Consider the following 26,236-nt stretch of genomic DNA (forward strand, 5'->3'; position numbering starts at 1 on the left):
CATCGCTCACCTGGAAGAGCATGCGCCCCATGTTACTGCAGCGGCCAGGGGTTTGATTCCGACCCGTGGCCCTTAGCTGCATGTCATACCCCTCTCTCAGTTTCATATCCATAGTCCTCTGGCCAGAATTTATTGGTGACCCACAGGTCACTTCGGGGTACCCCACTATCTCTGATAACAGCTGCACTGTCACAAGTGTCAAGACGCAAGACTTGTTTTGAAGCATCTCAGAAAAGTGAACATCACCTACATAATCCATCCCTGATCATGTCGCTGAACAAATATCTACTATTGAATCATTAGATTTTTTTTTTATGTGTAACTTTCTCTCTGAAAGATTCAGGTACTGTACGCAAGTTATTGAGGCGGAGAGGAGGGGAATAATCTCACCAGATTTCTTTTTGATTTTTTAAGCAAAAAAAAAAAAACACATAAATCTAATTGAGGGTTTTCTGGAAGAAAAAAAAACAACCTACGCCACACTCACAGACAGCATGCAGAACAGTCTCTTGAGAGAATCCTCCGACTTGGGATGTGCCTTAGAGAGAGGGAACAGACACAATTTGGACCACGTCATGCTGCGGTGTCCTGCATAGTCGACAGTGAGAGGCTGACATGTACGTTGCATAATCCACAATTATTTTAATGGAACACAAATCTGGCTGGTTGCATTTCTATTTACAGGTGTGTGCTGTACTGATAATGTTTCAAAGACACTTTTACAAACATACCTATTCCAAGTATTGGCATTTGCACCCTGTTTGAAAGTTTCCCTGTGGGAAAAGTCTTTTGCAGAAGACATGGTTTCTTGGAAGACTGAAAAAATAAAAATAAACACCTCAAAACCTGCACAATCAGTTCTCCCAAAACAGTGTTTAGTTGCTCGTGAAGTGACTGCCAGGAGCTTCTCTTGTCAGTCCCTCTTATATTTTAGGTTCCACCCACCTATTTATGCATGTATATAGGCCACAACTGACTGAGTGCTTTACTTATGCACACTCAGCATATAGTCTCTGAGCAGGTGTGCTATCTGGAAAACAGTCGGTTGCTGAGGATTTGACCCTTGGCCAGAGGACTTTACCCTTCAAAATACAATTCCCTCCTGACGACAGTACTCCATCAGGTGATTGGGCTGCTGGAAAGGATGGTACTCCACCTGGTGGATCATATCATTTTTTTTTTGTTTTAAGATTATTGTTTGGGGCTTTTCCACCTTTAATGGATAAAACAGTTAGGCGAGAAAGGGGGGACATGCAGGAAATCGTCACGCGTCGGACTCGAACCCTGGACCTCTGCGTCGAGGCATAAACCTCTATGTATATGTGCGCTTGCTCTACCCACTGATCCAACCCGGCCACGATCATATTATTTTTAAGATGCATCATAGGCATGTTATAGCATGTAGGCATTACACCATGTCTTGCCCAAAAGCCATGGTTTCTTGAAAGACTGAACCAGCCTAACTGAAGCAAAAAACAAACAAACTCAAAATCAGTCCGTTCTCCTCAAAGAGTGTTCCGTTGCTCGTGAAGTGACGCTGCCAGGGGTTTCTTTCTCACTGTCCCTCTTATGCCTTAGCATAATTAGGTGGGTGGGTCCCCCCCGTCAGTTCCAGAATACCTTGCGGGTGCAGTGGAGTATGGTTAGGCATTGGGCTCATTCCACTGAACAAGTTTTTCTGGGTCTGGATTTGACTCCTTGTTGAGAGTGGTATCTATCTCGGCATCTTAACACCAATACATACTCGTCTACTGTGAGCTTTACAGGTTTCCTTCCAATAACATCATTCTGACTTCTCATGGTGCGGAGTTGTTTTTATTTGACATAAGTATTTGCAACATTTATCAGTCGGTCCCATACCCGTACCATCCTACTTTACCCACCAGCCCTATCTAAAAAAAGACATAATATTAGCCAACATAAAATACATGCATGCATATTCTCCCAACACATACAGTTACCTGCAAATGAAGCTTTTAAAGTCAATGAATGGGTATGTTTAAAGTGCCCTGCCCATCTAGGAAATCCTGAAAATGAAAAAAAGATTAATGACCTCACATCCTCAGTGTGACAGGGAAACATTCAGTATTTAGAAAGGATTTGCTAACATCTTTTTTCTTTGATATATATATATATATATATACACACATATATATATACACATATATATATATATATATATATATATATATATATATATATATATATATATATATATATATATATACATACATATATATATATATATATATATATATATATATATATATATATATATATATATATATATATATATATATATATATATATATATATATATATATATATATATATATATATATATATATATGTTACATCTAAAGTGCAACCGATGCAATGTGTGTGGGACTTCTAGCCGTAGGCTAATTTGCGGTCAAAGTATGGCACTTAAAAACGTTGTGGTCCGGTGAGTTCACGTGCCCATTTATTTATCCTTTCCAGTAGTGCTAGCTGAGATGAATGAACTTCACATTAGGCAGTCTCTTTCCAAGCAAGATGTGAGACACTAATGAATGAAGCAGGATTCAAAATCCAAATACAATCTCAAGGTTAGATCAATCAGAGTTTAGAATGCCAACGCAAAGAAAGCGGAAGGTGAGGAACATCCGGCGGAACATCCGGCCGCATCGGAACTATCCAGTAAATGAAACGTTGTCGATATAGACTACTGACAAAACTAGTTCAAAGACAAGCACGCTCTGGGGTTTCTCGCATAATGTTACTCCACATTTGTTGGATCCCAAGACACATGTCTTCCATCATGTAATCCTCCCAAAGCGGCCATGTCCGACTCCTCCAGCTGAAACCCAAACACCTACGAGTGTGTGTGAGAGGAGAGGTGGTAGAGGAGGAGGAGGAGGAGGAGGAGGAGGAGGAGGAGGAGGAGGAGGAAGTAACGGGTGAAATGAGAAAAGGTATGGCTGAGTCATTACAGATTGTAGTAAGAGTTGGCTGCCTGCTCTCCTGAGAGAGGCCTAGAATTAATCATTGTCACCAAAAAAAAAAACTATTTTCATCAATCTATACTTTAATACATATTCTATTTTTTCTCTCTTAATTTTGTGCGTTAGCCTTTTGCTGCGTTTCTTTTTTTCCCTTTCTAATGTTGTCATACCTGGTTGATCGGTGGCTCACAATAATGAATCATCCTTAATCCTTTCTTAATTCATAAAACATTTTTTACAAAATAGCGTGTAAACCTTTTTTTTTTAACTCACTTGACAGTTTTCTTGAATCCTCTTCTTTTTCGTAGATTTGGGGATTGTAACAACTCCATTCTAAGGAAAAAGCAGAGAAACCATAGCAATGTGGATAAAAAAAAAAACAACAACAATGTGTCAGGCCAATTCAACTTAGGGCGGGCAATATCTGAACAATGTGACAACCTGAATACTCCAGCGGATGCAGATCTGAGCAGGTGTGCGGCTGTGTTTTTCTGCTATCTGGAGAACAGTCGGGTTGCTGAGGACTTGACCCTTGGCCAGAGGACTGTACCCTTCAAACACAATTCCCTCCTGACGACAGTACTCCATCAGGTGATTGGGCTGCTGGAAAGGATGGTACTCCACCTGGTGGATCATATCATCTTTAAGACGCATCAAAGGCATGTTATTGCATGCAGGCAGTTCTGTTTTTTTTTTTTTAACATTTACTCGAATACTCCAACACTGCGATGAACAGCACACCAAAGATTCTTGTTTTGAAGCATCTCAGAAAGGAAAACATTACCTACATAATCCATCCCTGATCATGTCGCTGAACAAATATCTATTATTGAATCATTTGATTTTTTTTGTATGTGTCTTGCTCTCTGAAAGATTCAGGTACTGTACGCAAGTTACTGAGGCGGAGGAGGAGAATAATCTCACCAGATTTTTTTTTTTAGCAAAAAAAACCCCCACATGAATCTAATTGAGGGTTTTCTGGAAGAAGACGAAAAAAAACTACCTGGTTGACATGTGGCACGACAGTACAGTCTTCCTTTAACTCTTCCAGGTGATGGACCAAGAAGTTGCTCACTCCAATAGCACAGCACAGCCCTATAGTGACAAACAGGGATACATATGGATACACAGGATTATGCTCTATGAAATACCCACTCTGACAGTACTCTATCATAAAGATGCTTGCTGTAGTCACTTATTGCATACTTTCCAACTGTTTTCTGAGATGATCTTTCATGTTCTGTACCTTCTTTATACAGTTCCTCCAAAGCTCTCCAAGTCTCAGCTCTCATCTCCCTGTTGGAGCAACCAGGTCGCGATGACTCTGGCCAGTGCATCAGGTACAGATCTGAAAAGGGGGCAGGTGATGATTGAATGAACGACTGCAAAAGACAGACGGACCACAAACTGCATACAACGTTGGGGAATGACGCCTGCCATGATATCAAAAAGAAGGAAAGAACAATTATTGTTGGAGAAAAGTTGGCACATCTCCCATGATAATGATAACACAGAAAACACACAACCCATACCAAAATATTCCACCCCCATCTGCGAGCAGGAGTCAAGGCACGCCTTCTTTGCGGCTTTGTAGCCATAGTCCCCATGCCACAGTTTATTGGTGACCCACAGATCACTTCGTGGTATCCCACTTTCTGTGATAGCGTCACCCAGTTTCTTCTCGCAGCCGTAGCGCTTCGCTGTGTCAATGTGGCGCACGCCACACTCGGTGAGTGCATACACAATGGCTTCATGGGAGTATCCGCCATGATGTGATGTGCCTGGTATAGACAGAATCAAGTCAGCTCAGTTCCATTCAAAGGTTATTTTGCACCGTATGAACATATACATTTACAATTTAGAACATTGTTAGCAATGATAGGCTAGATCTTTTTAATATTCAACAAATCAGAAAGAAAAGAATGAAAGTACCTTTTAAAAGTTATAGTGCATACAGTTTTAGCAAATATGAAACAGGTTTATTGTTTTATTAAAGTTACCAACTGTAGCTTTGTTTATCGGTTCTTCCCCATAATGGCATATTTAAAAAAAAAAATGATGTAGCTACCATAAAACGTTAAAACTAACTGTAAAACATCATATTGCATTCATTGTGTTTTATGCATTCGTGTTATCATGAACATGGATTTACACAGAACTCACCTAATCCAAATAACGGAATCTGCAGACCATTGGAAAGTGGGATTGTAGGACAACTCAGCTCTGGTGCGAAGGTCATGTTCCCTGGGCAGTGCTGAGCAACTTAAATTACTCTTCTCTATCTGCAAATATCCTCTATATTAAAACCGTCTCTATCTGTGCTGGATACTTTAAGACTTAAGACTTACTACTTGCTTAATACCCGCAAACCATTCAAGCACTTCACCACTAATAATACTAGGCTACTTGAAATGTGATGCGAGCAGTACTTCCCATAGACAGTATATGGTAGTTCCAGGTTTTGTGAACTTATTTAAGTGTTTTCCTGGTTTCCAATCGTTTTCAACCCGAAGTGCGATAGCATCTCTGGACTGGGTGGAGATACGCCTCCAATGGAAAATCAAATGGCAGGACATGCAAGCCAATGAGTAATCCGTAAATTTAGCACAACAAAAATGGCGTCGGTCTCCAATAAAGGGTACGAAATATGCTCCAGTGAGTGAAAACTGATTGTACGTAACTGTAACGTATAATCGATTCAAATAAATCGCTATTTTTTTTTTAAGTTAGTTGGCTATTCGCAGGTTTTCCCAACAACAAAGCCGTGCATTTGTTTAGCGTGTGACGTCCACTCCTACCACGTTGACGCTAATGTTAGATTGGCAGAGCTCTTTTCCTTTAGGCTCTTTAGTTAGAGTTAGCCAACATGGCGACCGTGGAACGTTAAAGCAAACCAATACATCCATGAAGCAAACGGACTATGAGTGCCAACAAAATGAGGTGAGTTTATGGAAATAAATAAAACGTAATTTCTATTGTGCTTAATGCAAATAAATAGCTCTATTATGTGGCTCTACGGTATGGCATTATGTGTAAGTTATTTATAGAAATATTACTGGTTTAGGATGAATTGTGTTAAACATTTAAGTAATGGTTTCTAACCTTAAGGCAGTTTTGGGGTAACATCAGGCTCATATTTATTTTGCATTGCTTACTGAACAAATTCAGTATGTGCAGCCGCGCGGTGTAGGAAGGGATTCTGCCCCATACGAAAAACTATCCTGAGACTCACTTAAAGAAAATAAACCTAAAGTTGCTGATTTTAGTGGGTCGTCTCCAGCTGCTGACTAATTATTTCATCGGCAACAGTTTTCACCTTACTGGCAGCACACTGTTTCCGCACCAGGCTTTTTATATAGAATTACTTCATTAGATATAGTCAACCAGTGTGATCTGAAAGCTTCACGTGGACATGCAAAAAGTGATTCCACAAAATAAGTTGCAGTTGCAACAGCTGAGTGTAAAGCCATAGGCTACCTCTCCTCTCATAGCTTGCGTTCAATGTAGCCTAAGTGAACTCTGTTTGAAATGCTTGGAGGGACCCGGAGTACGCTTAAAGGGATGTTCTGCCTATCTTTGTGCCTCCTATGATGCAGGGTCCCCCGATGCTGCATGGGGCTCCGGCGAGCCTATTTGGTTTGGCCAATCCTGCTGCTACTCCTGGTTGGTGCAGCCTTGACCGCTCTGCTGCCCCCTGCTGAGGACCAAGGAGGTGTTGGTGGTGGTGGCCTAGGAGTGCTAAAAAATAATCCTACACAGGACCACCATAGTGACAGCATAGAGGAGGAGCACAGGTTCACCATCATCATCCAAACTTACAACCGCACAGACATTTTGCTCAAACTTCTAAACCATTACCAGGCAGCGCCTCATCTTCAGCAGATTATCATAGTCTGGAACAACATTGGGGAGCAGACACCCCTAAAGTTATGGAACTCTTTGGGGCCTCATCCGGTCCCTCTGGTCTTCAAGGAGCAGACTATCAATAACATGCGCAACAGACTACAACCATTCCCTGAGATTGATACTGATGGTCGGTAATATCGTCTGCTTATTGTTTAGGCTCTGAGATGGGGCTGTGCTTCTATAGAACTATATATTTTACCTATTTCAATATTTTTCAGTGGTGATTCTTTGATTTTTGCTTTGATCCTTAGCTGTGCTGATGCTGGATGACGACACACTGGTCAGTGTTCCCGACATCAGTTTTGCTTTCTCTGTCTGGAAGGTAATAAGCTTCAGGGACAATGTAGATGACAGTGATTAACATTCTGCATCTACACTGGATTTGGATAATATGTATATTATTGATTTGGATTGAATCATGTGGTACTGCACCATCAGCAGGTACAGCATAAGTGTTTTGTCTTTGGTTATGCAGCAATTTCCAGACCAGATTGTTGGGTTCGTCCCACGCAAACATGTCTCAACAGCAGGAGGAGTGTACAGTTACGGCAGTTTTGAACTGCAGGACCCAGAAGCAGCTGGAGGTGACCAGTAAGTTGTGCTTTTCTTTTGTCATAATTTTCTTTTCAAGCTACACATAAAATGCATCTTATTGGCTCCTTGTTTAGTTTGGTCTTACTCTGAGATGGGCTGCTCCAGACTCTGGTTGAGCGTGCACCCCCCTGAGCCTTAGCCCCCTAAGTTTATACAATTGTGGAATGTTACACTGTTGTCTATTTATTAGACCTAAAAAGCTAAGAGAGCTTGTGGAATGTAGCAAACTCATCTTGCGAACTAGAGGTGTGAAACTTCACTGATCTCCTGATTCAATTCAATTACGACTGTCGTGTAAGCGATTCAATTCGATATCTCGATGCGTCAAATAAATTTTTCTATTAATTCATAGCTTTTCAAGCTTCAAAAACAAAACCTTTTGCAGTGCTCTAATGCTAAATAAATTGGATACATAAAACTACAGCACTGAGCACATGGCACTTCCTGAATGTGCAAAACATAACAGAATATGTAAACAGAAAGGTTGTTAGGCCGACATTAAATTGTAAAGAGAAATAATCGATTATGGCCCGGCCGACTATCGATACAGCATCGTCCACGATTCGATGCATCGATTATTTTATTCATTTCAACACCTCTATTGTGAACACATCTCCCACAGTCTCCAATTTGAAGTGGAAAATCAGTATATTTTGGAGGTGGGAGGCTGCAAATTCAGGGCTGCATGCTGGGTGGTTTCTGTCAGTCAATGACTGACTGAACTCCGCTCCCTGGGTACCAATCTTCCTAGGGTCAAAAAGATATCCGCAGTCCACCGTGCCTTTTCTTATCGAGCACCATACCTCTGGAATGATCTTCCGTTGTATGTCAGAGAAGCCAGCTCTATCACCACTTTTAAATCTTTTTTCCAAACAACATTATGGACAATTATTATGACTTCCTCTATCTTCTGTTTTCACCCTTGTACCACTTTTTATTTCATGTACATGTATACCCGCAATGATTTTAAATGTATTTTTTTTAATTATTTTAATCCTAACTTTTTACTGAACTCCCTGTTGTGTTTTGACACCATGTCTTATGGTGATATTGCACTTGAAATAAAATTGAATTGAATTGAACAGCCAACTGAAATTCTACTGGGGTAACAGAACAGTTAGGCCACGATGATGCACCAGTTCTTGTGGATGACAGCAGGCCTGGTGATCACGTGACTCACTTGCATTTCGCCAAACACTGTGATTAGGCTAACTGTTGTACAGTTTTTTTTTCTACTGTTCAAAACCTCGGGATAAAAATGTCTTATTTGAAAATAAAACATTAAATAATGTATTTTTAAGTATTTCAAATATACAGATACAAGCTATTAAAGTATTTTGTTACAAATTAAATCTTATTTTTTTTCCTGTCCAGCTAAATGCAAATTACAAAATACTCAAATGTAAATAAATTAGTATTTTAAATAAATTGAATTGAAATGCTGCCCATCCCTGGTCTCACTTTGATGTGAAAGCTCGTTCTTTGAAATACTTTTCTTTTTTCTTGATCCACTCTCTGCAGGTACTCCATGGTGTTAGTTGGTGCTGCCTTCTTCCACCGCCGCTACCTGCAGCTCTTCCAGGACCAACCTCAAGCAGTGCATGCACTGGTGGATGAAACACAGAATTGTGACGACATTGCCATGAACTTTGCTGTAGCGCTGTATTTGAGGAAACACTCTATAGGCAAGGTTAACAGACCCTCTGGGGTCTTTGTCAAACCTGTAGACCTCCGCAACCTGGAAAAGGACGCCAGGAGCGGGTACCAGGGTATGTGGCATCGTCCTGAACACCTTCTTCAGAGGTCCTACTGTATGAACAGGCTGACACGGATCTATGGCTTCATGCCACTCTGCTTCTCCAACCTGATGGTCTCCCAGTTTGGCTTCCCCAGCTACGCCAACCATAAGAGTAGAGGCTGAGCTGCCACACAGCTGACTTTTTTTGGATTGAAAGAAGACAGACTCAAGTAAGTCTGCGTTGGATTAATAACATCTGTCTAGGCCCAGGATTAGGTTGACATTGTTTAGACACTTTTGATCCCTGCATGTGTAGGAAGCCTAATTTCAAATTTCAGTTGTTTTTTTTTTTTTAATGTTTTTTTTAAATAAGAATATTTAGCCTGTTTGCTTACAGTTTACCTGCTCAGTGTTGTGCTCTTTTTGTATCTTGTGATACTGAGCTGTTTCATCATTGCATCCGCAGGACTATCATGGATTTCGGACAATCACAATTTTCTACACATGGCCCAGTCTGAGGAAACGTCTATATTTGATAAGGTAATCTCTATATCATTACCAAAACTGCCTTTCTTTCAGTGTGAACAACTCTCTCAGTGGATTGTTGTAGTGGTTGTTTTACGACCAGCAGGTGTTTGACAATTTGCCTCGTTTGTAACCATGATTTACAGCTCTCTGATGCTGTCGCGTTCACATTTGTTTTTACTACATTTATAGTTGTTTATGGAATGTCACTTTTCTGGTGAGCTTGTATATGTATGTGTAGTTACTGTGTCCCTAGCAAAGTGTGAATTTATAGAATAAAATACAGGTATTTTGTACATTCTAGGTAATTCCTACTATGCATGCATAGACAATCTTTTTTTTAAATTTTTTTTATAAATGTGTGCACATTATAAAGACTGTATCATGTTAAATAAAGCCAACACTTTTTCTTTGAACAGAATTTGTGGATGAATTCATCATTATCGGTAAATAAGAGTAAAGGGTAACAACCTGGACCCTATTTTCCTATGTTTTTGTGTCACAAAAGTGCTCTTTTTGCTACTGACAGGCTCAGATTACTATTCTAAGTGTCTGACAACATTATGGAAAGGATCCTTTCAGAGAGACCTTTTTTGTTGAACCAGAAACAGTTCTGAAGTCGCTAGCGCTAAAACCACCATACTCCATTTAAAAAAAGCAATACTTTTAGTGTGTATAGAGCCAACGTGTTTTCACATGTAAATAGGTAAACTGTGTGTTTATTTCAACCAAAAATAGAGTCGTGATGGTTGGAAAAGTGGAAAGACGACCCAAAACTGCTTTTCATCGTTTTATTTGGTTTCTGTCAACTTTGACTAAAGTGTATTTTACGATGCTAAAAAACTACTGCATATTTACATGGAGTCTGGTGGGTTTAGCGAACTCAAGTTCGCGGATGTTTTTAGGTTTAAAAAGATAGATAAGATACACTTTATTGGTTTCGGACTCTGTCCGTTCCACAAAAAAAGAATCTTACTCTTTAACAGAAAGGTCGACCTCCTTAGAAATCTTTTCCATAATGTCAGACACTTATTAATCTGAGCCTGTCAGTGGCAAAACAAGCACTTTTGTAAAGGTAAATACAAGCTGGACAATTGCCCTATTAACTTACATTTCTCCGCTGCAGACTGCAGCAATCTCTTAATACTGGACCAATGTCTAAGATTGTTGTTCCCATCGGTCACTTAGACACAAAAACATAGGAAAATAGGGTCCAGTTTGAAATAAAACGGTAGTTCCCTATTTAGGAGTGGGTCGTGTCCTTTCTCGAGTTTATTTAGTTTTCAGGTCTTTCAAGCTGAATTACTGACCTATTCATGCATCTTGTTTCTGACACGGAAACAGTATCACTCCACAGCTTTTTCACCAGTGTGTAGAAGTACGAGTTCCCGCTTGTTCCCAAATCTATGTGGTAAATTCTTGTTTTAATGAGGACTATAGTCCCCTCTTTAATTAAATGAAAATATAAATGAATAATGAACTCTGATTGTTGAAACTCCAGTTTTAATAGCAACATAAGACCAGCCCACAGGACTGTATAATTACATTGAAGTTAGCAAATAATTAAATCACTGAATCGTATCAGCGCTGTTTTTTTTCTGCCCAGGCTTATACAATTGCTTTCAATAATATTAACAGGAAAAAAAACTAACTTTAAAACAAAAGTTTAAAACATTATGCATTATTAAGAGGTAGGAGAGTGATGATATTTTCATTTTGTAGTTTGAAGGAGTTACTTGTAGGGCTGCCGATGTTATCAGTCTACACAGTAAACCTCTGGATTGCAACACAAGGTGTGAGGTCTGACCTGTTGTTTTTTTTTATAAATTTCCAGTCTCTGCATACCATTAAATCAATCAGCTTATGGTCATTACAAACTCTGATAAAAAACTATATTCATTAATAAACAATTACACCCGACTCCCTCTCGGTGGATAAAAGTGTCCTTGCATATTCTGGGGTAACTTTGGACTCCCAGTTCTTTTAAAAAGGATCCGAGGGACCTTGCAGAGTCTCATTGTGGTCCAGGTCCTCCACCACCACCGACCCCAGGCCCACCTCCTGGCCTGGATCCACCAGCACCTGGAGAACGCATGTCATGCCACAGCTTCACAAGAGGCTCCCTCTTCCTCCAAATCAGTTTGTGACCATACGCCACATACCATCTGTAGGACAAGAAACATGACGGTTGAAATGTACTGACTGCAGGACAGGATACTACCAAACCATATTATAATAATACACGATAAGAAGATGTACGCCGCTGAAAAAGCTGAAGTTCCAGTATATTGTGAATAACTGAGCAACAATGCATAATTATAGTATATAGTAAACGGAGTGTATTCATCAGCTGTTATCACATGAAAGTGAAATCCCATACTAACGGTAACTGAGCCATCTATTGCACATCTGCTGACGAAGATAAAGATCCTGTAAGTGGACTTTGATTTAAGATGATTTTTTTTCAAACTATAAAAACACTTTGTGGTGCGATTGCTTTCTCACCTGCTGTTGAGAATGAACTCTGAACCTCAGCTACAAGACGTTTAACACTTTTAACTGCATTTCTTACAATTTGGGCAACAATCAAATTATCTCTTAACTGCATCTGATGTGTTTTGAGGATAAATATAAGACTTAAGGACATTCTGCCCCAATATGAAACACATCATTTATGCATTTTCTATGGAGTTTTTGCATCTTTGTTGTTTACGAAAGCCGTAAATACGCTATTCTTCTTTTCAATGAAAAATAACGTTGGCCACTCACACTCCAAAGAGGGCTCCTCCAAGGTGAGCTGCGTGGTCAAACAGCCGCCATCCCAGTATGAGCCCTGCTGTATCTATGGCGACAAGCACTTTCAGCGCCTTAAGGCAGAACAATGACAGGAACCTGACGTTACACACAATGTGCTGCACCAAATCAAGAACTATTAAGCTACCATGCATTCAGACATGCATACAGTACTTACACATTCACTCACAGGACATTGTCCGTTTTGCTCATGCACAGATTTACATCTCTTATCTGCAGCTAAAACACAACACGGGAATGTAGACACCCTATTCACAAACTCAAATTTTTTAGTCACATTACACTTCAGAGTTGTGTCTCTACATAACAAAGCAACCTGGGAGTGCACACCCACACACAGTGCATCACTTACACTTCCTGCTGTGAAAGTGATCATGGGGAGGAAGATTATTCCTAGTTTGGCCTCTGGCACCTTTGCACAGACTGCGGCCAGTACGGCCATGACAGCACCTGACTATAGATCAAACAAAAGACAGGTCAAAACATTAGGACTGCTGTAGTTCGTTAAAAATCAAGCTGTATGAAGATTTGAGCAAATATCTTACTGCTCCTAATGATGGATGGAGACGTCCAGTGGCAGTTTTACACATGTAGCTGACCATAGTGGAAATCACACCTGAAAATACACATTATAATTGAGATATCACTCTTTCTTCCACGCATAAAACTTAATTCATCCATTTCATCATAGATACCATATACTTAACCAACTAGTTCCAGCTGTTAAAATATCCAAATGTGTTAAGCTCCAAGACTAATGAGTCTAATGAAATGCCATTTAGCTAAATAGCAAATATGTAATATGTACAGTATGTCTTTTTAGTTTTCTAAATATGTCATTAAATTTGATAACTTAAAGATTAAGTTATTTATAAGTTGTATTACTTAAATCGTTGAACCTAAATAGATTATGTAAGAGATTAAAAGAGATTTGGGTTTGAGAGATTCAATGCTTTTCCAATACTGGATATATAATCAATTCAATGTTATCAGACCCCAGTTCTATCTTTATTTGACTCACCGGCAGACAGGTAGAGTGCAAGAAACTGCTCCTTCCCTAAGAGAGAGACAATTCCCGATGAGAATGTCCACAGGACATACATGTTGGCCACCATGTGGATAATGGAGTAGTGGCTGAAGCAGGACAGGACCATGGGAAGACACCGTGTTTCTGGTGGGGGGACAGAAAAATGGACCGAAACAGAGAACTTGATCATGGCCAGTGGATCCAGATGCACATTTTACACATGCAAGAAAATCCTTCCCCTTACTGTCCTCATGTAAGCCATTTGTATTATGCATTTGATTTAAAAAGAACATGCATACTCACTGGAGGCTGGGTTGGACGTGAAGTACTTAATCATGCTTCTTTGCATTGAAGGGATGCGCCAGCAACACAGAACTACAGCATTTACCGCAATGATGCCTGGAAAACAGTGATAAGGATTATGAAGAAATGTGGGATTATATTCAACATGTGTAAAGGTGTGGATGCTAGCTATTCAATTTGAAGAAAGACAATGACAAAAGGAGTCCGTCTGCAAAATAAGTTACCGGTTACGGTCTTCTGTCCCTCTGTGAGACTGCTCCAGAAGTCATCTACCATGGACACAAGGAGAAGGAGCTGTCGCTGGAAGCCTGACAGTTTGTTCCACCAGTCATGCCAGTACACCATGTCCTGAGACCCCTGGTGATATAGGAATGGTTCGCTGACTCACTGCAAGCAGCCTATTAGTGCATTGGTTATATACGTTAACAGCAGTGGAGGAGAGAGACAGCACTTTGCATCATTACACCTCACCTGTAAGAGTTTTTCTGACTCCTCTTCAGCTTTTGCAGTCGTAACTCTTGACTTCAGGGTCTCATATTGAAGAATGGCAGCCACACCAAAGGAGCAGCCTGTAAACTGACATGGAGTAAGACAACAACCAACGGCATCATCCCAAACCAAAGTACTACATGCATCTTTTTTTTCTTCTCATTCTAGTAGAAGAATGGGTGGACCTACTCCTACTGTGAACATCAGGGGTTTTAAAAGTGTCGGTCGAGGGACTTTGGGAGGAGGTGGGGGACCTGGTTTGCCAGCCTCAGAAGGTGAAGCTTTTGTTTCTTGGGTGACATTTCCTTTCTTTGTATCCGGCCTTTTGGCTTCTCGACGGAAACTGCACCTCTGTTGGTTGTGGGGGTTCAGTCTGCCAAACAAAACATGTACACACACAATGTTAGAACCTAATTTACAGATAGACAGCTTTGTTAAATACACAATAACACAAACACCTGTATGATATAATAAGGCAAAGCAATATAACAGCCACACTGGGGGAAAAAAAAAATGTAACGTTCCTATTTTCTTGTTGTATTGTTTGGTCTTTAAAATGTCAATAATAGTGAAAAATGCCAGCCCACGTGATGTCTTCAAATTGCCTGTTTTGTCTGATTTGCAGTCTAAAACTCATTAAGTTTACTATCGCTTGAGATAAAAAAAAAAAAAGCAATCAATCAATCAATCAATCTCTCATAAACTGGAATCAAAGAATGACACGATTTACCAATCGGTTATCAATTTAGTCGCTATATTATATTATGAGACGTTAGTGTTACTATGACTAACACACTTTTCCTGATAATTTCATTGGAAGAACCCATATGGTAAGAACCATCTGCGTTAAATGTATAGGCTAACTGTAGCTATTCTAGATGAGTACCCATAGACTGTTAATATTTATAGTCTATGTGAGTACCATGTATGCTCAGTTAATTAGGCCCCATGACCTAACGTTTGACCATTGGTCATTACCATATTGATTTATTAAGCTATAGAAGGCAGTAGGAAAAGTGGTACATTAGTGATGCTGCTTGAACAGAGATAGATATCACGGACAGTGCTGGTCTTGTACATTTTTACTGTAAACAAATGAAATATACCGCTGTCTTCAGTCCCGTGGATCTCTTTTCAATGACACGAGGGAATATTTTACGTGAGGTAACTTAAAATAAACGTTAATCACGTTTGTCGATAGATGGACAAACACACACAAAAAACGTCCTGCCCGTGTTATTCTTGAATAGGAGAACCCTACCACATGAACAGCTTTACATCTGCTCACCTGGAGCTTCGTGAAGTAGTGTTGTTGGACCTGAGGAACTCGGTTTTAGCCCATTTCATTACACATCCTCTCCACGCCATGTTTGTGATGACCTCCTGCCTGAAGCCCGTCCCTCTCACACTGGAGCTAATGCTGCTTTCAAGGACTCGCGTAAAAGCTCCGACGTCTGAATTTCACTCGCTTCCACTCGGGAGCTATTGGCGTAACAATTAAGAGTAAGCTACTTTTTTAGGAGTGGAAGGAGGAAGGAGGAAGGGGGTTGTAGGGTTCTATATATATATATATATATATTTGCACCCTTTCACTATTTGTAAATATGTACACACAGTTAACAGTAATAATGTGGCTTGTATGTAGATACTGTATGGACATCCTGAGAACTATTAGAAACCTTTAAAACAGTCAAATTCCTTGTATGCATAAGTATACCCCACCAATTAAGACGATTCAGATTCTGAAATAATGGTGCAAAGTAGCGCCCTTTATATAGAGATAATATGGAGATGTCTGCTCTTTTCTAGCAAAAGTTAAACAGGGGATATAAATATCAGGCCATTTTTCACCTGATATAATGTGTACCCCCTCCCCTAACATGCAAAGGGTCTGTCCTGTCATCATGTGTGTTATTTTCAGTGTTTACCAGGTCACAGTGAACAACCTGAGATAATATGGAGATGTCTGCTCTTTTCTAGCTAAAGTTACACAGGGGATACACATTATATCAGGCCGTTTTCCACCTTACATAATGTGTATCCCCTCTGTAAGTATTGCTAGAAAAGAGCAGACATCTCCATATTATCTCAGGTTGTTCACTGTGACCTGGTAAACACTGAAAATAACACACATGATGACAGGACAGACCCTTTGCATGTTAGGGAAGATAAAACTTTTCCTTCTACTTCTTATTAAAACATACAAGCTGTAGAAGCCTTGGACTAAACAGTATTGATGGCACTAGGTGTTGCTATTGGCATCTGGAAAAGTTCCACAAACTCCTCACAAGCTTGCCAGGGAGTAAGAAATAGGTGAAAAAGGTAGAATTTACAGTGAGAAGGCTGCACTGCAGTGTCTGCAGAGTAACTATAGGCTCTCCTCCAATGCAATATCTGCACTTGACTACCTGGGCTACTTTAGCTATAGACAATAATGCTCAGAGAAATTACCCAATATAGTTAGAAAAGAATAAAAGAAGTTTAGCAGCAGGTAATTAATCTTAACTGAAGCAGACAATACATCCTGTGGGGACATTATAATACAATCTCACTTCTGTGATACAATTATATAGTTATACAGGAAAGTCCTAAGGTTCCAGGTCAAATATACAGTGTACAAAGAAAGAAGAGCGATATGCCTTTGCCACTGTATTGACCCAAGGACACACTGCCAAGTTAGATGATATCCCATAGGTGCATGTCTGGGACAGGGTAGGACAGGGAGATGTAGGAGGGTAGGAAGAGGAGGAATGAAGAGAGCGGAGAAGAGAAGGGAGGGATGACAGCGATAGGAGTAAGCACAGGACGGATTGAGGTGGGGAGGCCGAAAGGAGGAACAGAAAGGGAGAAATGTGTGGACGAAATAGAGGGTGAGAATCATAAATATTTAAGCAGCGTAGAAGTTAATTTAGGTAAAAGAACCGTATGACGCTGCAGTCCTGCCATACAACAACACAACCCTCATTCATCTCTCTCTGAATCTGAAGAGGACTAAAGGTGCCTTTCTGATCAATGCAGTGTGTGTGTGTTTCCTCCCCCAGCAAAGGTGTCCTCTTTCAGGTCCCCTCATCGATTTGCAGCTAAACGACGCCAGCCAGGATTCGCCTGTGTCGGCAACAGGGCAGCAAGGCCTCGGTCATGTGACAGGAAGTGTCTGAAACCGGAAACAACTTGTCATTCATGGAGGACGCTCATTCATCTTTAGGGCTGCAACTAACGATTATTTTAATAATCGATTAATCGGTTGATTATTTTTTCGATTAATCGATAAATCGGATTAAAAAAAAGCATTAATGTACATCAACTCAATATACATACTTGTTGTTTTAGTTAATAGTTGTGTAAAGGTAAGTAACCCAAATAGCAGATACAGACAAGACACACAGACAGACAGACACACACACACACACACACACACACACACACACACACTTATTCATTAAATTATTACCATCATTGTAGTAAGTGCAAATTAAGTTCGTTTATACACCACACACTATTATATTTGTCAACAATAACTGATATGGGACATAGCACATAATATATACATGAAAACAGATTGAAAAATTAATGGGCCAAAAAAGGCGAGTGAATAAAACCATGTCTTTAGTCTTGTAAACTGTACCCCCCCTGCTTTATTACAGTTATTACCGAGCTAACGCTAGCTTGTCATGCTAGTCAGCTGGATAACGAGTAAACAGCCGCACCAGAAGAGCTACTGGAGGGACGGTACGTTCCTCACTTCAGACCGGAACAGAAGTAGGATAGTGTAGTGACTTTACCCTGCTGTTGAACTCCCGTCCTCCTCATCAAGGACTCCAACATGTTTACGTTTTAGGTGCTGACTCATCACCGCGGTGCGCCCGTGCCATGCCGTGTCGCTTTTGCTTATCTTGCAATTAACACGTTTTTGATTGATTTAGTGTGAAATGCTCCCACACCTTGGATGACTTGGGTCGTACTGATTTCTCTGCCTCCGCCGAGTGTTTCAGAACAACGTTACGGGTCCCTCCGGTCTCTCTCCGTATTTCCTCTACCCCCGCTCTGCTCTTTTTTCTTTTCTTTCGCTCCGCGCTGCTCCACTCTGCGCTCAACTCAATTTTTTTTATCTCCGCGACTAGGTTGCCTAATAGTTGCGCGACACAACGAATCGATAATTAAATTCGTTGCCAACTTTTTAAGTAATCGAATTTTATCGATTTTATCGATTCGTTGTTGCAGCCCTATTCATCTTACTGCAAATATGTCTAGATAGAGTAAATAATCAAGTAACTCTGATGTGCTTGGATCCACAGCCAGACGCATGATGCTGAACGTCATTTGGCCTTGAGGCTTCTATTTCAGCCCAAAGGCCAGAAACATCTTGTACCAGCAACACGGTCTTTTTATACCATCAGAGGAAACTCTAGCTGTCATCATAGCGTCCCATCCGAATGCTGACGGTGAGCTTTCTAAGACGCTGATCAATGGCCCGGTTAGATAATAACACACTGTGACTTGTTTTCTGTTTTTCCTGCATTGATTTTAAGATTTGGTGGTCAGTGTGTGATTGTGGTATTCTTTGGGAAGCAGTCCGCAGCTGATTTATACAGCGAGCAGTGTGAAGTGGACACTGAGTGGGATTTCAGATAACTCCACCCCTGCAAAGTCCTGTTTATTTTATCCCAAAATACCACAGAGGACAGCACAACAGCATTAACCTCTCACTTAAGTGCAAAGGTTTGTTGTTTTGTTTTGGGGTTAAAAAAAAAAATACATGACAGAATGAGAGGGGCACTTGACTAAATATGAGAGCAGCGCACTCTTATGCACAAACTGTACCTTTGTTTACAAATCTGCCCCGGCGGTTCACACTGAGTTGATTACTCACCACTAGCAACTTCCTCAAGAGCTTTTTGGCACAAACCCATTACAATTGGAACAGCCAGCTCATTCTGAAAGCACAGTGCAGCCTTTGTATATACTGTACACAATGTCTGTCAGAATTCTTCTGCAGTATCATCAAATAACAGGCACAATAACGTGTCAGATGCTCAGGACAAGACTATTGATCTATGATTCATTCATTAAATATTGATGTCTCTCAGCAAAATACCATCTGCCTTTGCAGAACGGCATAAAGCAACATGGTACAGTACGTGGTCAGCAGGAGTGTGAGGACAGAGCTCATCACTGTAGGCTGCACGTGGAAATGGTCTATTGCTAATTCAGCAGAGAATGGTTAACAAATAAGAAATAATACATGAAAAAGTGTACTAACACTTGGTGAATTTAGAATAATACATTTTACTTCAAGCACACACTGGCGTAACAGGGGCATGTGCTAAAGCATTACATATATTTTCAATGAAATGGCCCTGACACACATATGATGAAAATTGCAATGGCTGTTCAATTTTAAGCTTACCAATTCCCAAAAGCCTTGAAAAGAAGGCAAGTTGAATTATTGAACAATTTCTAAATTTCTCCAGTATTATAAAAGTACATGTTTAATGACCGACTTGTGTTGTTGACGAGAAGGTCTGAAAGTCTAAAATGTATATGCAGCATTCTGGATCTGGCATGTATGAATGTGTTTTCAAATGTGTTTATTGGGATAAACCCCTTGAGACATATCATCTCGTTTTCGAGGGGGGGCCCAACATATGACACACACTCATTAAATGTGTGGCGTCTTGTTAGGCCATGCAGGCTGGGCTTAGTATGCATGGTGCACTGATAAGAATCGAATCGTTCATTCAACTGTAAATAGGTGCAAATATGTTCTTAATTCTTGTTTTAAATGATGGGGCAGCATCCACCTAAAGAGTTGGACCACAATTATATTGAATAAATGTTGAAGAGAAAACAGCCTTAATCAGGGTTTATAGAAGGGTGTTGTCGTTGTCAGCATAATCATCAGCACAAATTGGTTTGGAAATTATAATCTGAAATGAACAGAACAGACAAAAACATCTCCTGTACTCCTGCATCGAGACACAATGCACACCTTGCATACACACACACACACACACACACACACACACACACACACACACACACACACACACACACACACACACACACACACACACCTCCCTCATGCTTAACCTGAGCCCTCGGTCCACCTTGCTCAAAAACTCGTGCAAACATAAGGGGTAAGCACGAGCTCACCAAAGAGCTCTGCATCGGCTGTCGCTCTCGCGCGTTTTAGAGAGGGTCCCAGAAGGAGCTTATTTTGCAATTCTTTAACTTGAAACAAGCAACTTGCCTCCCTCTCTGCTCGGCGGTCCCAACTGAAGAAGCGAGTGCGCACCAGCTCAGCCCAGTGCATATTCCTCCAGCCTACGATCGGCAGTATAATCAACCTCAGCACCGCAAGGGGACATGGGTGATAAAAACGCCGGTAAGAAACTTCCACGTGTGTATGAATAAGTTATGAGCTCATTTTGTTGTGGTGTTTAGTTGTTTTTTTGGGGGTCCGTAGTGTTGCTTATTTGTGTGGAATTTTTTGAGCACATACTGCGGAACACAAAAAGCATTAACTTTGTTATTATATCTGCAGCAGGACATAATAAAGTAGGGATGCACTTTTATATCCTGGGTTACAACTTGAGCCAGGCTGCGCATGATACCTACTGTATGTGCGTTAACGAGCCACAGATCAGCACATGTTCCAGTGCTGCAGCGCGATGCTGCTGCTGCTGCTGCTGCTGCTGTATCCGGCTCCATAGCTCGATCATTCCTCCGCCTGGACTAGTTTGCCCCCTCTCGCATCTTACACCTTTCCAGCAGGGGGTATAATTCAGATTTATCAGCAATATTAGTCCACAATGTAGCTTATTGAAAAACATCTAAATTGCATAGGAAATGCAACTTGTGCAAATATTAGGCCTGCATTACAGTGTTTCCAGCTCCAGTGATGCGCATGGTAAACGGCTTTAGTCTCCCTGTCGGAGCTTTCGTTTACTCTATCGGTGCTGTCAGCTGATTCAGAGAAAAACTGCTGGCTCTCCATTTTTTTTTCTTCGGTGAGATGAATGTATGTTCTCCGTGCAGCGGTGGCGGTGTGGCCTCAACGATCAGCATGCGGGTTGTTGACAAAGCTTTTCAACTCTGCCAGTAATGGTCTATAAAGGCTGTTATTTAGAGGATAGTCTGCTCCATGAACAAAAAAAACTAGATGCTGCCATATGCTTGAACACACAGCGTAAAAGATGTCACTCTAAAACGTCTTGTTGTAGCGTTGGCAGTGTTTTGCAGGATAGTTTAATGGTGCATGGGGTTAAAGCACAAAACAGGCACATCCCCCTCTTACATTATATTTGGACAAGGGACAGAGTGCCCTTGTTTAAGTAGGGTAAACTTCTTGCTCCTGGTCACCCTGATCTGTTTCATCCACAGTTTACAGTAAAGCAAAAATGTTGCAGTATAAAGCAAAATACAAAAGCCATGGGGTATGTCAAAGTTACTGGCAAGGGGCTTACCTACATCCTCTAGCTGTAAACCTGACTCACCCTTCCAAAATCCACTTCTTAAATCTGCAGAGTTTATGGCCTCAATCTTTGATCCCACACAGGGAAAATTAAGTGTTCACTTGGGCAAATATGAAATGCTTTATGCTTTACTGCCATACATAATGTATATATATATATATATATATATATATATATATATATATATATATATATATATATATATATATTCGCTATTGTTGTTAATACTTTCCACTAGAGCACAGTGTTTGCATCATTGTATTGTATTTCAGGAGCGGCGGAGATTACAGTAGCTTTATGATTCATTCAGATTGATGTTATCTCATTTTAACTTTGTGTCTTTTCCTGTTTAATAGAACTTCTTTATGCCACATGTGCACTTAAACTGTGGAAACATTAAACACGCAAATAACTGCAGGACTATTCGATATAAAAAGCTGATAGCTCAATACAGTACATCAGTCTGACCTCACAGTATGAGGTATCTTCCGTTAGACCAACAGTTTGCAATGTTTCCGCTCCCTTTTTGTGACTCTTTATGATGGCACCAAGGCTTATTATTGACTTATTTATTTCATATTTCCTGTTTTTTAAGCGCATAATTTAGTGGTTTGGTTCTCTACACTAATGTACTCTTGAAATATCTGTTAGTCTGTGTGTTAGTGTTACTGTGGCAGTACGTTTTCACATTTGTCTGCTGTGACCTGTCGGACTTGTCTCTGTGATCAAACTAGTTTCCGGGACTATAGTTTTTCCGGATTATTAACTGGCAAAGAGGGTAACTGCTCTGGGTCCCCAAAAAAAACAGCTTATGGCCCTTATTATATTGATATTGTGCTTCGATGGTGCATGCTTTCCTATTCCCAAACAAAATTAGAATGAATCAAATTGCTACACAGTTAAGTTGGGTCCTGCTTTATTTACCTGATCTCGAGGCTCTGTTTAGAAGAGGTCCCCTGTGTCAAAAGCTTGTTTTAAGGTGCTACTGATACTGTGGTTACATGGTGCATATACAGTACCTAAATTAATTCATTTGTATATCATTAAATTACCACACATAAAACCAGCGGGTAATGTTCCAGCATAGGAATACTAAACATAATGCACTGCGAGAGGGAAGGAATGGGTCATTTTCCCTTACAGAGTCCCCGAGCAGGTTAATGGCAGTCCCCTCATGCGGTATAGTCATAAGTCACGATCAAACAAATTTCCGTCAGCGTTTCTGTGGTCTGATGGATGTGAAATTCCTCACTGACCCAGGTGTCTTTCCTTGGCACTCCTCTTTAAGAAAAGAGGAAAACCTTATCATAAACATGTACAAACAGCCGTTCAGTGCTGCTGATTCATTTCTCACATTGCTCCACCCCCACCCATCTTTTAAATCCCCTCTTTTTCTGTTATGCACACGACAGCAGCCTCTTAACCTCTCATTTTGTATTCCTCATATATTCATATATGGGAAGTAAAAAAAGCTAGTTGTGTCTTTAACATTGTGATGCTGATACTTTATCCGTGACAAGTGTCTTGTTGCTGCTGCTGTGTCGTACTCAGATTGAGTCCCAAACCTCGAGTTTGCATACTTCATTTTGCGAAGAGATTTTTGGCAGCTTTACATAATGCAGCCATTAACAGTTCTGCGGATTTTAGCAACGAAGACGACACTTTAGCTTTGCAGAATATGAGAATGCTTTCAACACAGTGTATGTTTATGTTAATCGCTTCCACCGAATCAAAGGTCTTCTTCTTTTTCTTCTAGCTGAACATTTAAACCAATACTTTAAACCACTATTTTAGTGCTATAGATGCCAATACATTTTCACACTTTACAGAAGTTGGATGTTTTTAAGCACTTTAAAGGACCATTGTTACAGGTTTTAGCACCAACCAAATGACATAGGCTACTTTACTTTGTTTGATTTGATTGCTGACCATTTTCCAATACAGTGGTGATGTTTGGTCTAACTTTGAGTCACTTTGTTGAAACTTTAAAATTAGTTGTGATAGACAATCATGTCTCATAAACAGAAACAGACATGATAATAATGGTGCATTCAAGTTCAACTGCAAAGTCAGAATTTCTATTTTCCCAGTTGGAAATTTCAACTGGAACTCCCCTGAAGTCGGAAAGTCAGGAGAACCCACAGACATCACAATCCAACATGGCTGCTCTATGCCTCTCATTAAATCAGGCATACACACAGTACTGTCCAGCTTCTGTCTGGGGACATGCTGTTAATACATTGTTATCAATTGGTATTGCTAACAATGGCTAACCTGGCTAGAGTCTCCCCCCACCACATTAAATATAATGGTTTTTCCAACTTGTTACTGGAACACGGTCAACTCGGGTGACGCCATTCTGAGTTCCGACCTCCTTGTATGCTGCGTCCCATTTAACTCGGAAGCCAGAGTTGGGAATGACGTAACACCCGAGTTGACCGTGTTACAGTATAACAAGTCGGAATTAAAAGTTTTTTTCCCAGTGGGGTTTGCTTTAGTCAGGTTAGCCATTGTTAGCAAAACCAGTTGTTAAAGAAGCATTAGGCTGTATTTTGTACGTACAAACACCACAGCAACATGTCCAAAGATAGAAGATGGACAGGACCATATATATAAAACAACAGCAACGCGTCAACAACTGGTTTAATTAGACACAAATAAGACAGAAGTGCTAATAAACAATATATTACTACCAATCCTTTTGATGCACGGCACAGCCATGTTGGATTTTGAGGTTTCTGAGAGAAATCCAACTTCAGGGGGCGTTCCAGTTGAAATTTCCGACTGGAAACTTCAGACTAAATTCTGACTTCCCTGTTCAAATGGAATGCACCAGTATATCCATGCCTTCAACTTCCGACGTAAATGGAACGCAGCATAACACTAGTATGGTACTTTAAAGAACTTATTGTGAACAGTAAACAATGTAATACTTGTAAAATTGTAAAATAAAGACCCAAATATTTGATGTCCAAATATTTTACATAACATTATTCTTAAACATGAGGTTTTAAATAAATAAGTGGCTTTTTCATAACGATCTGTTCTGTTTTTTCTTATCCAGCATGCCCCACTGTGGGCAGCTCTGCTGTAAACACTTATAAACAACTGAGTCATCCTCCCAGTCATTTTACACTTGGACTACAGGATGTTATATAATAATATATTCTGTAGTTAAAATTTCCCTTTTAATTTAATGATAAATAAGGAAAAATTGGCATACAAACTTACGGTTGTATATATTGTGTATAGTGTTTCTGCCTGTTTCATTGGAACTGTATTAAACTGAGTGAAATAACTAATCTAAAATGTAGTTTTAATTGCTGCACCGTAGGGAAAGGAAATTGGGAAATTCTATATGTGCTGTGCATTGTTTTATACTTTCCGTGTAATGATATTTGATCAATGCTTGGCTGCACAGCATGAATTTGTAATGATGGAGCCATTTGTTGGGTTGAATAGTTTGAGATTAAATGTTCGTGAAAAACAGTAGTTCTGCTTTCTACCGCAGAAACCACCAACACTTTTAGTTAGTATTAATACATTAAACTAAACTATAAAACTAAAAGCACACAATGTTTTTCTTTCAAATTAAATTATATGGAAGTTTTTGCAGTTACTTGTCTTTTGTTAATGTTTGACCTGCATACATTTCTATATGATACCTTTCGACTGCAGTTCCATTTAAAGCTGATATAACCATAAGAGGTGAACATTTTAACCTCACTTCTGTTGACATACAGTATATAGGAGGGTGAAATGAGAGCTGGCTGGTCTCACATCTTTCCACAGTGTCATCACAGACAGATCTGAGTTTGCTCAAATACAGACAGGACACGTCTTTTTTTGGACAAGGTAAAGGTATGACACATGCTCAGTGAATGAAGACGGGTCATCCACGAAGTGTCACACGGGGTCTGAAGCTAAGAACGTGCGATTGGAAGAAGGGGAAATTAACATCTAAATTTAGTTTTCCCAAGGGTGTAATTTTGACTGGGGATGGGGTAATCCAGCCCCCTCACTTTTATTATTTCAGGTTAATTTTCTTACAAAAATCTCTCTGAACATTGTCCTCTTACTGCTCAGCCACCAAAGTCCACATGAGAGAAGAGAGGAGCTGATGAAAGTGTGAATACACTCATCTGAGTCACCTTTAGTTTTTTATTGCGCTCAAATCAATAAGCTTAATGAGCAGTTTTGCTGTCATTGTGAAGGAATGTTTCAAGAAATAATTTAAGGCAACTGACTACAACTAATTATCCTATAATTATACATACACTAAAACACTCAGTATACATGCTGTAAAAGGAAATTATTTTTGCAGTCAGCATGCCAACCAGTAAACACTTTTTTGTATTTATTATGGGAGGGTTTAGATCAT

The 26,236-nt window shown here is 40.0% G+C and overlaps 4 protein-coding genes across 10 annotated transcripts in view; 2 read left to right on the forward strand and 2 right to left on the reverse strand.

The window, feature by feature from the left end:
- Positions 1-5,868, reverse strand: part of zgc:110366 (glyoxal reductase) — a 28,390-nt gene extending 22,522 nt beyond the window's left edge. The window contains exons 1-10 of one of the 5 annotated variants that reach the window (XR_003693844.1): positions 5,148-5,868; positions 4,517-4,765; positions 4,231-4,332; positions 3,988-4,079; positions 3,426-3,608; positions 3,258-3,317; positions 2,768-2,854; positions 1,962-2,027; positions 732-816; positions 477-538 (exon numbers count right to left, since the gene is read on the reverse strand). Coding sequence is in view for 4 of the 5 variants with exons in the window: in XM_028592406.1 (XP_028448207.1) it covers positions 1,983-2,027; positions 2,768-2,854; positions 3,258-3,317; positions 3,426-3,608; positions 3,988-4,079; positions 4,231-4,332; positions 4,517-4,765; positions 5,148-5,223 (894 nt within the window). In the remaining variant the exon portion in view is untranslated. Of the gene's footprint in view, positions 1-476; positions 539-731; positions 817-1,796; positions 2,028-2,767; positions 2,855-3,257; positions 3,318-3,425; positions 3,609-3,987; positions 4,080-4,230; positions 4,333-4,516; positions 4,766-5,147 lie in introns of those variants that run through there. The other 4 variants (XM_028592406.1, XM_028592404.1, XM_028592408.1 and 1 more) reach the window with 4 other exon arrangements.
- Positions 5,382-10,139, forward strand: extl2 (exostosin-like glycosyltransferase 2). The gene is made up of 6 exons (XM_028592403.1): positions 5,382-5,924; positions 6,581-7,017; positions 7,142-7,212; positions 7,366-7,481; positions 9,006-9,452; positions 9,689-10,139. The coding sequence occupies exons 1-5, from the start codon at positions 5,905-5,907 to the stop codon at positions 9,403-9,405; spliced, it is 1,044 nt and encodes a 347-aa protein (XP_028448204.1). The 5' UTR covers positions 5,382-5,904; the 3' UTR covers positions 9,406-9,452; positions 9,689-10,139.
- A 1,094-nt stretch (positions 10,140-11,233) lies between these two features.
- On the reverse strand, positions 11,234-18,203 carry parla (presenilin associated, rhomboid-like a). 3 transcript variants are annotated; one of them, XM_028592400.1, is made up of 12 exons: positions 18,163-18,203; positions 17,303-17,534; positions 15,669-15,862; positions 14,570-14,753; positions 14,363-14,467; positions 14,116-14,248; positions 13,892-13,987; positions 13,583-13,732; positions 13,107-13,177; positions 12,914-13,015; positions 12,517-12,614; positions 11,234-11,912 (listed from the first exon to the last, which is right to left on the reverse strand). In XM_028592400.1, exons 3-12 carry the CDS (start codon positions 15,746-15,748, stop codon positions 11,762-11,764), a joined length of 1,170 nt encoding a protein of 389 aa, XP_028448201.1. In that variant the 5' UTR covers positions 15,749-15,862; positions 17,303-17,534; positions 18,163-18,203; the 3' UTR covers positions 11,234-11,761. The 3 variants fall into 3 exon arrangements, with proteins under 3 accessions (XP_028448201.1, XP_028448202.1, XP_028448203.1); XM_028592402.1 differs by having other exon boundaries at positions 11,793-11,912; positions 12,517-12,589; XM_028592401.1 differs by lacking the exons at positions 17,303-17,534; positions 18,163-18,203 and having other exon boundaries at positions 15,669-16,286.
- Positions 18,204-20,624: 2,421 nt separating this feature from the next.
- The window catches only part of fgf12a (fibroblast growth factor 12a), a 34,471-nt gene continuing 28,859 nt past the window's right edge, over positions 20,625-26,236 (forward strand). Inside the window, exon 1 of the mRNA XM_028592411.1 lies at positions 20,625-20,765. Coding sequence (XP_028448212.1) covers positions 20,747-20,765 — 19 coding nt within the window. The 5' untranslated portion in view covers positions 20,625-20,746. The remainder of the gene's footprint in view (positions 20,766-26,236) is intronic.

This window comes from Perca flavescens, chromosome 12 (genome assembly GCF_004354835.1).
Source record: "Perca flavescens isolate YP-PL-M2 chromosome 12, PFLA_1.0, whole genome shotgun sequence".
Lineage (NCBI taxonomy): Eukaryota > Metazoa > Chordata > Actinopteri > Perciformes > Percidae > Perca > Perca flavescens.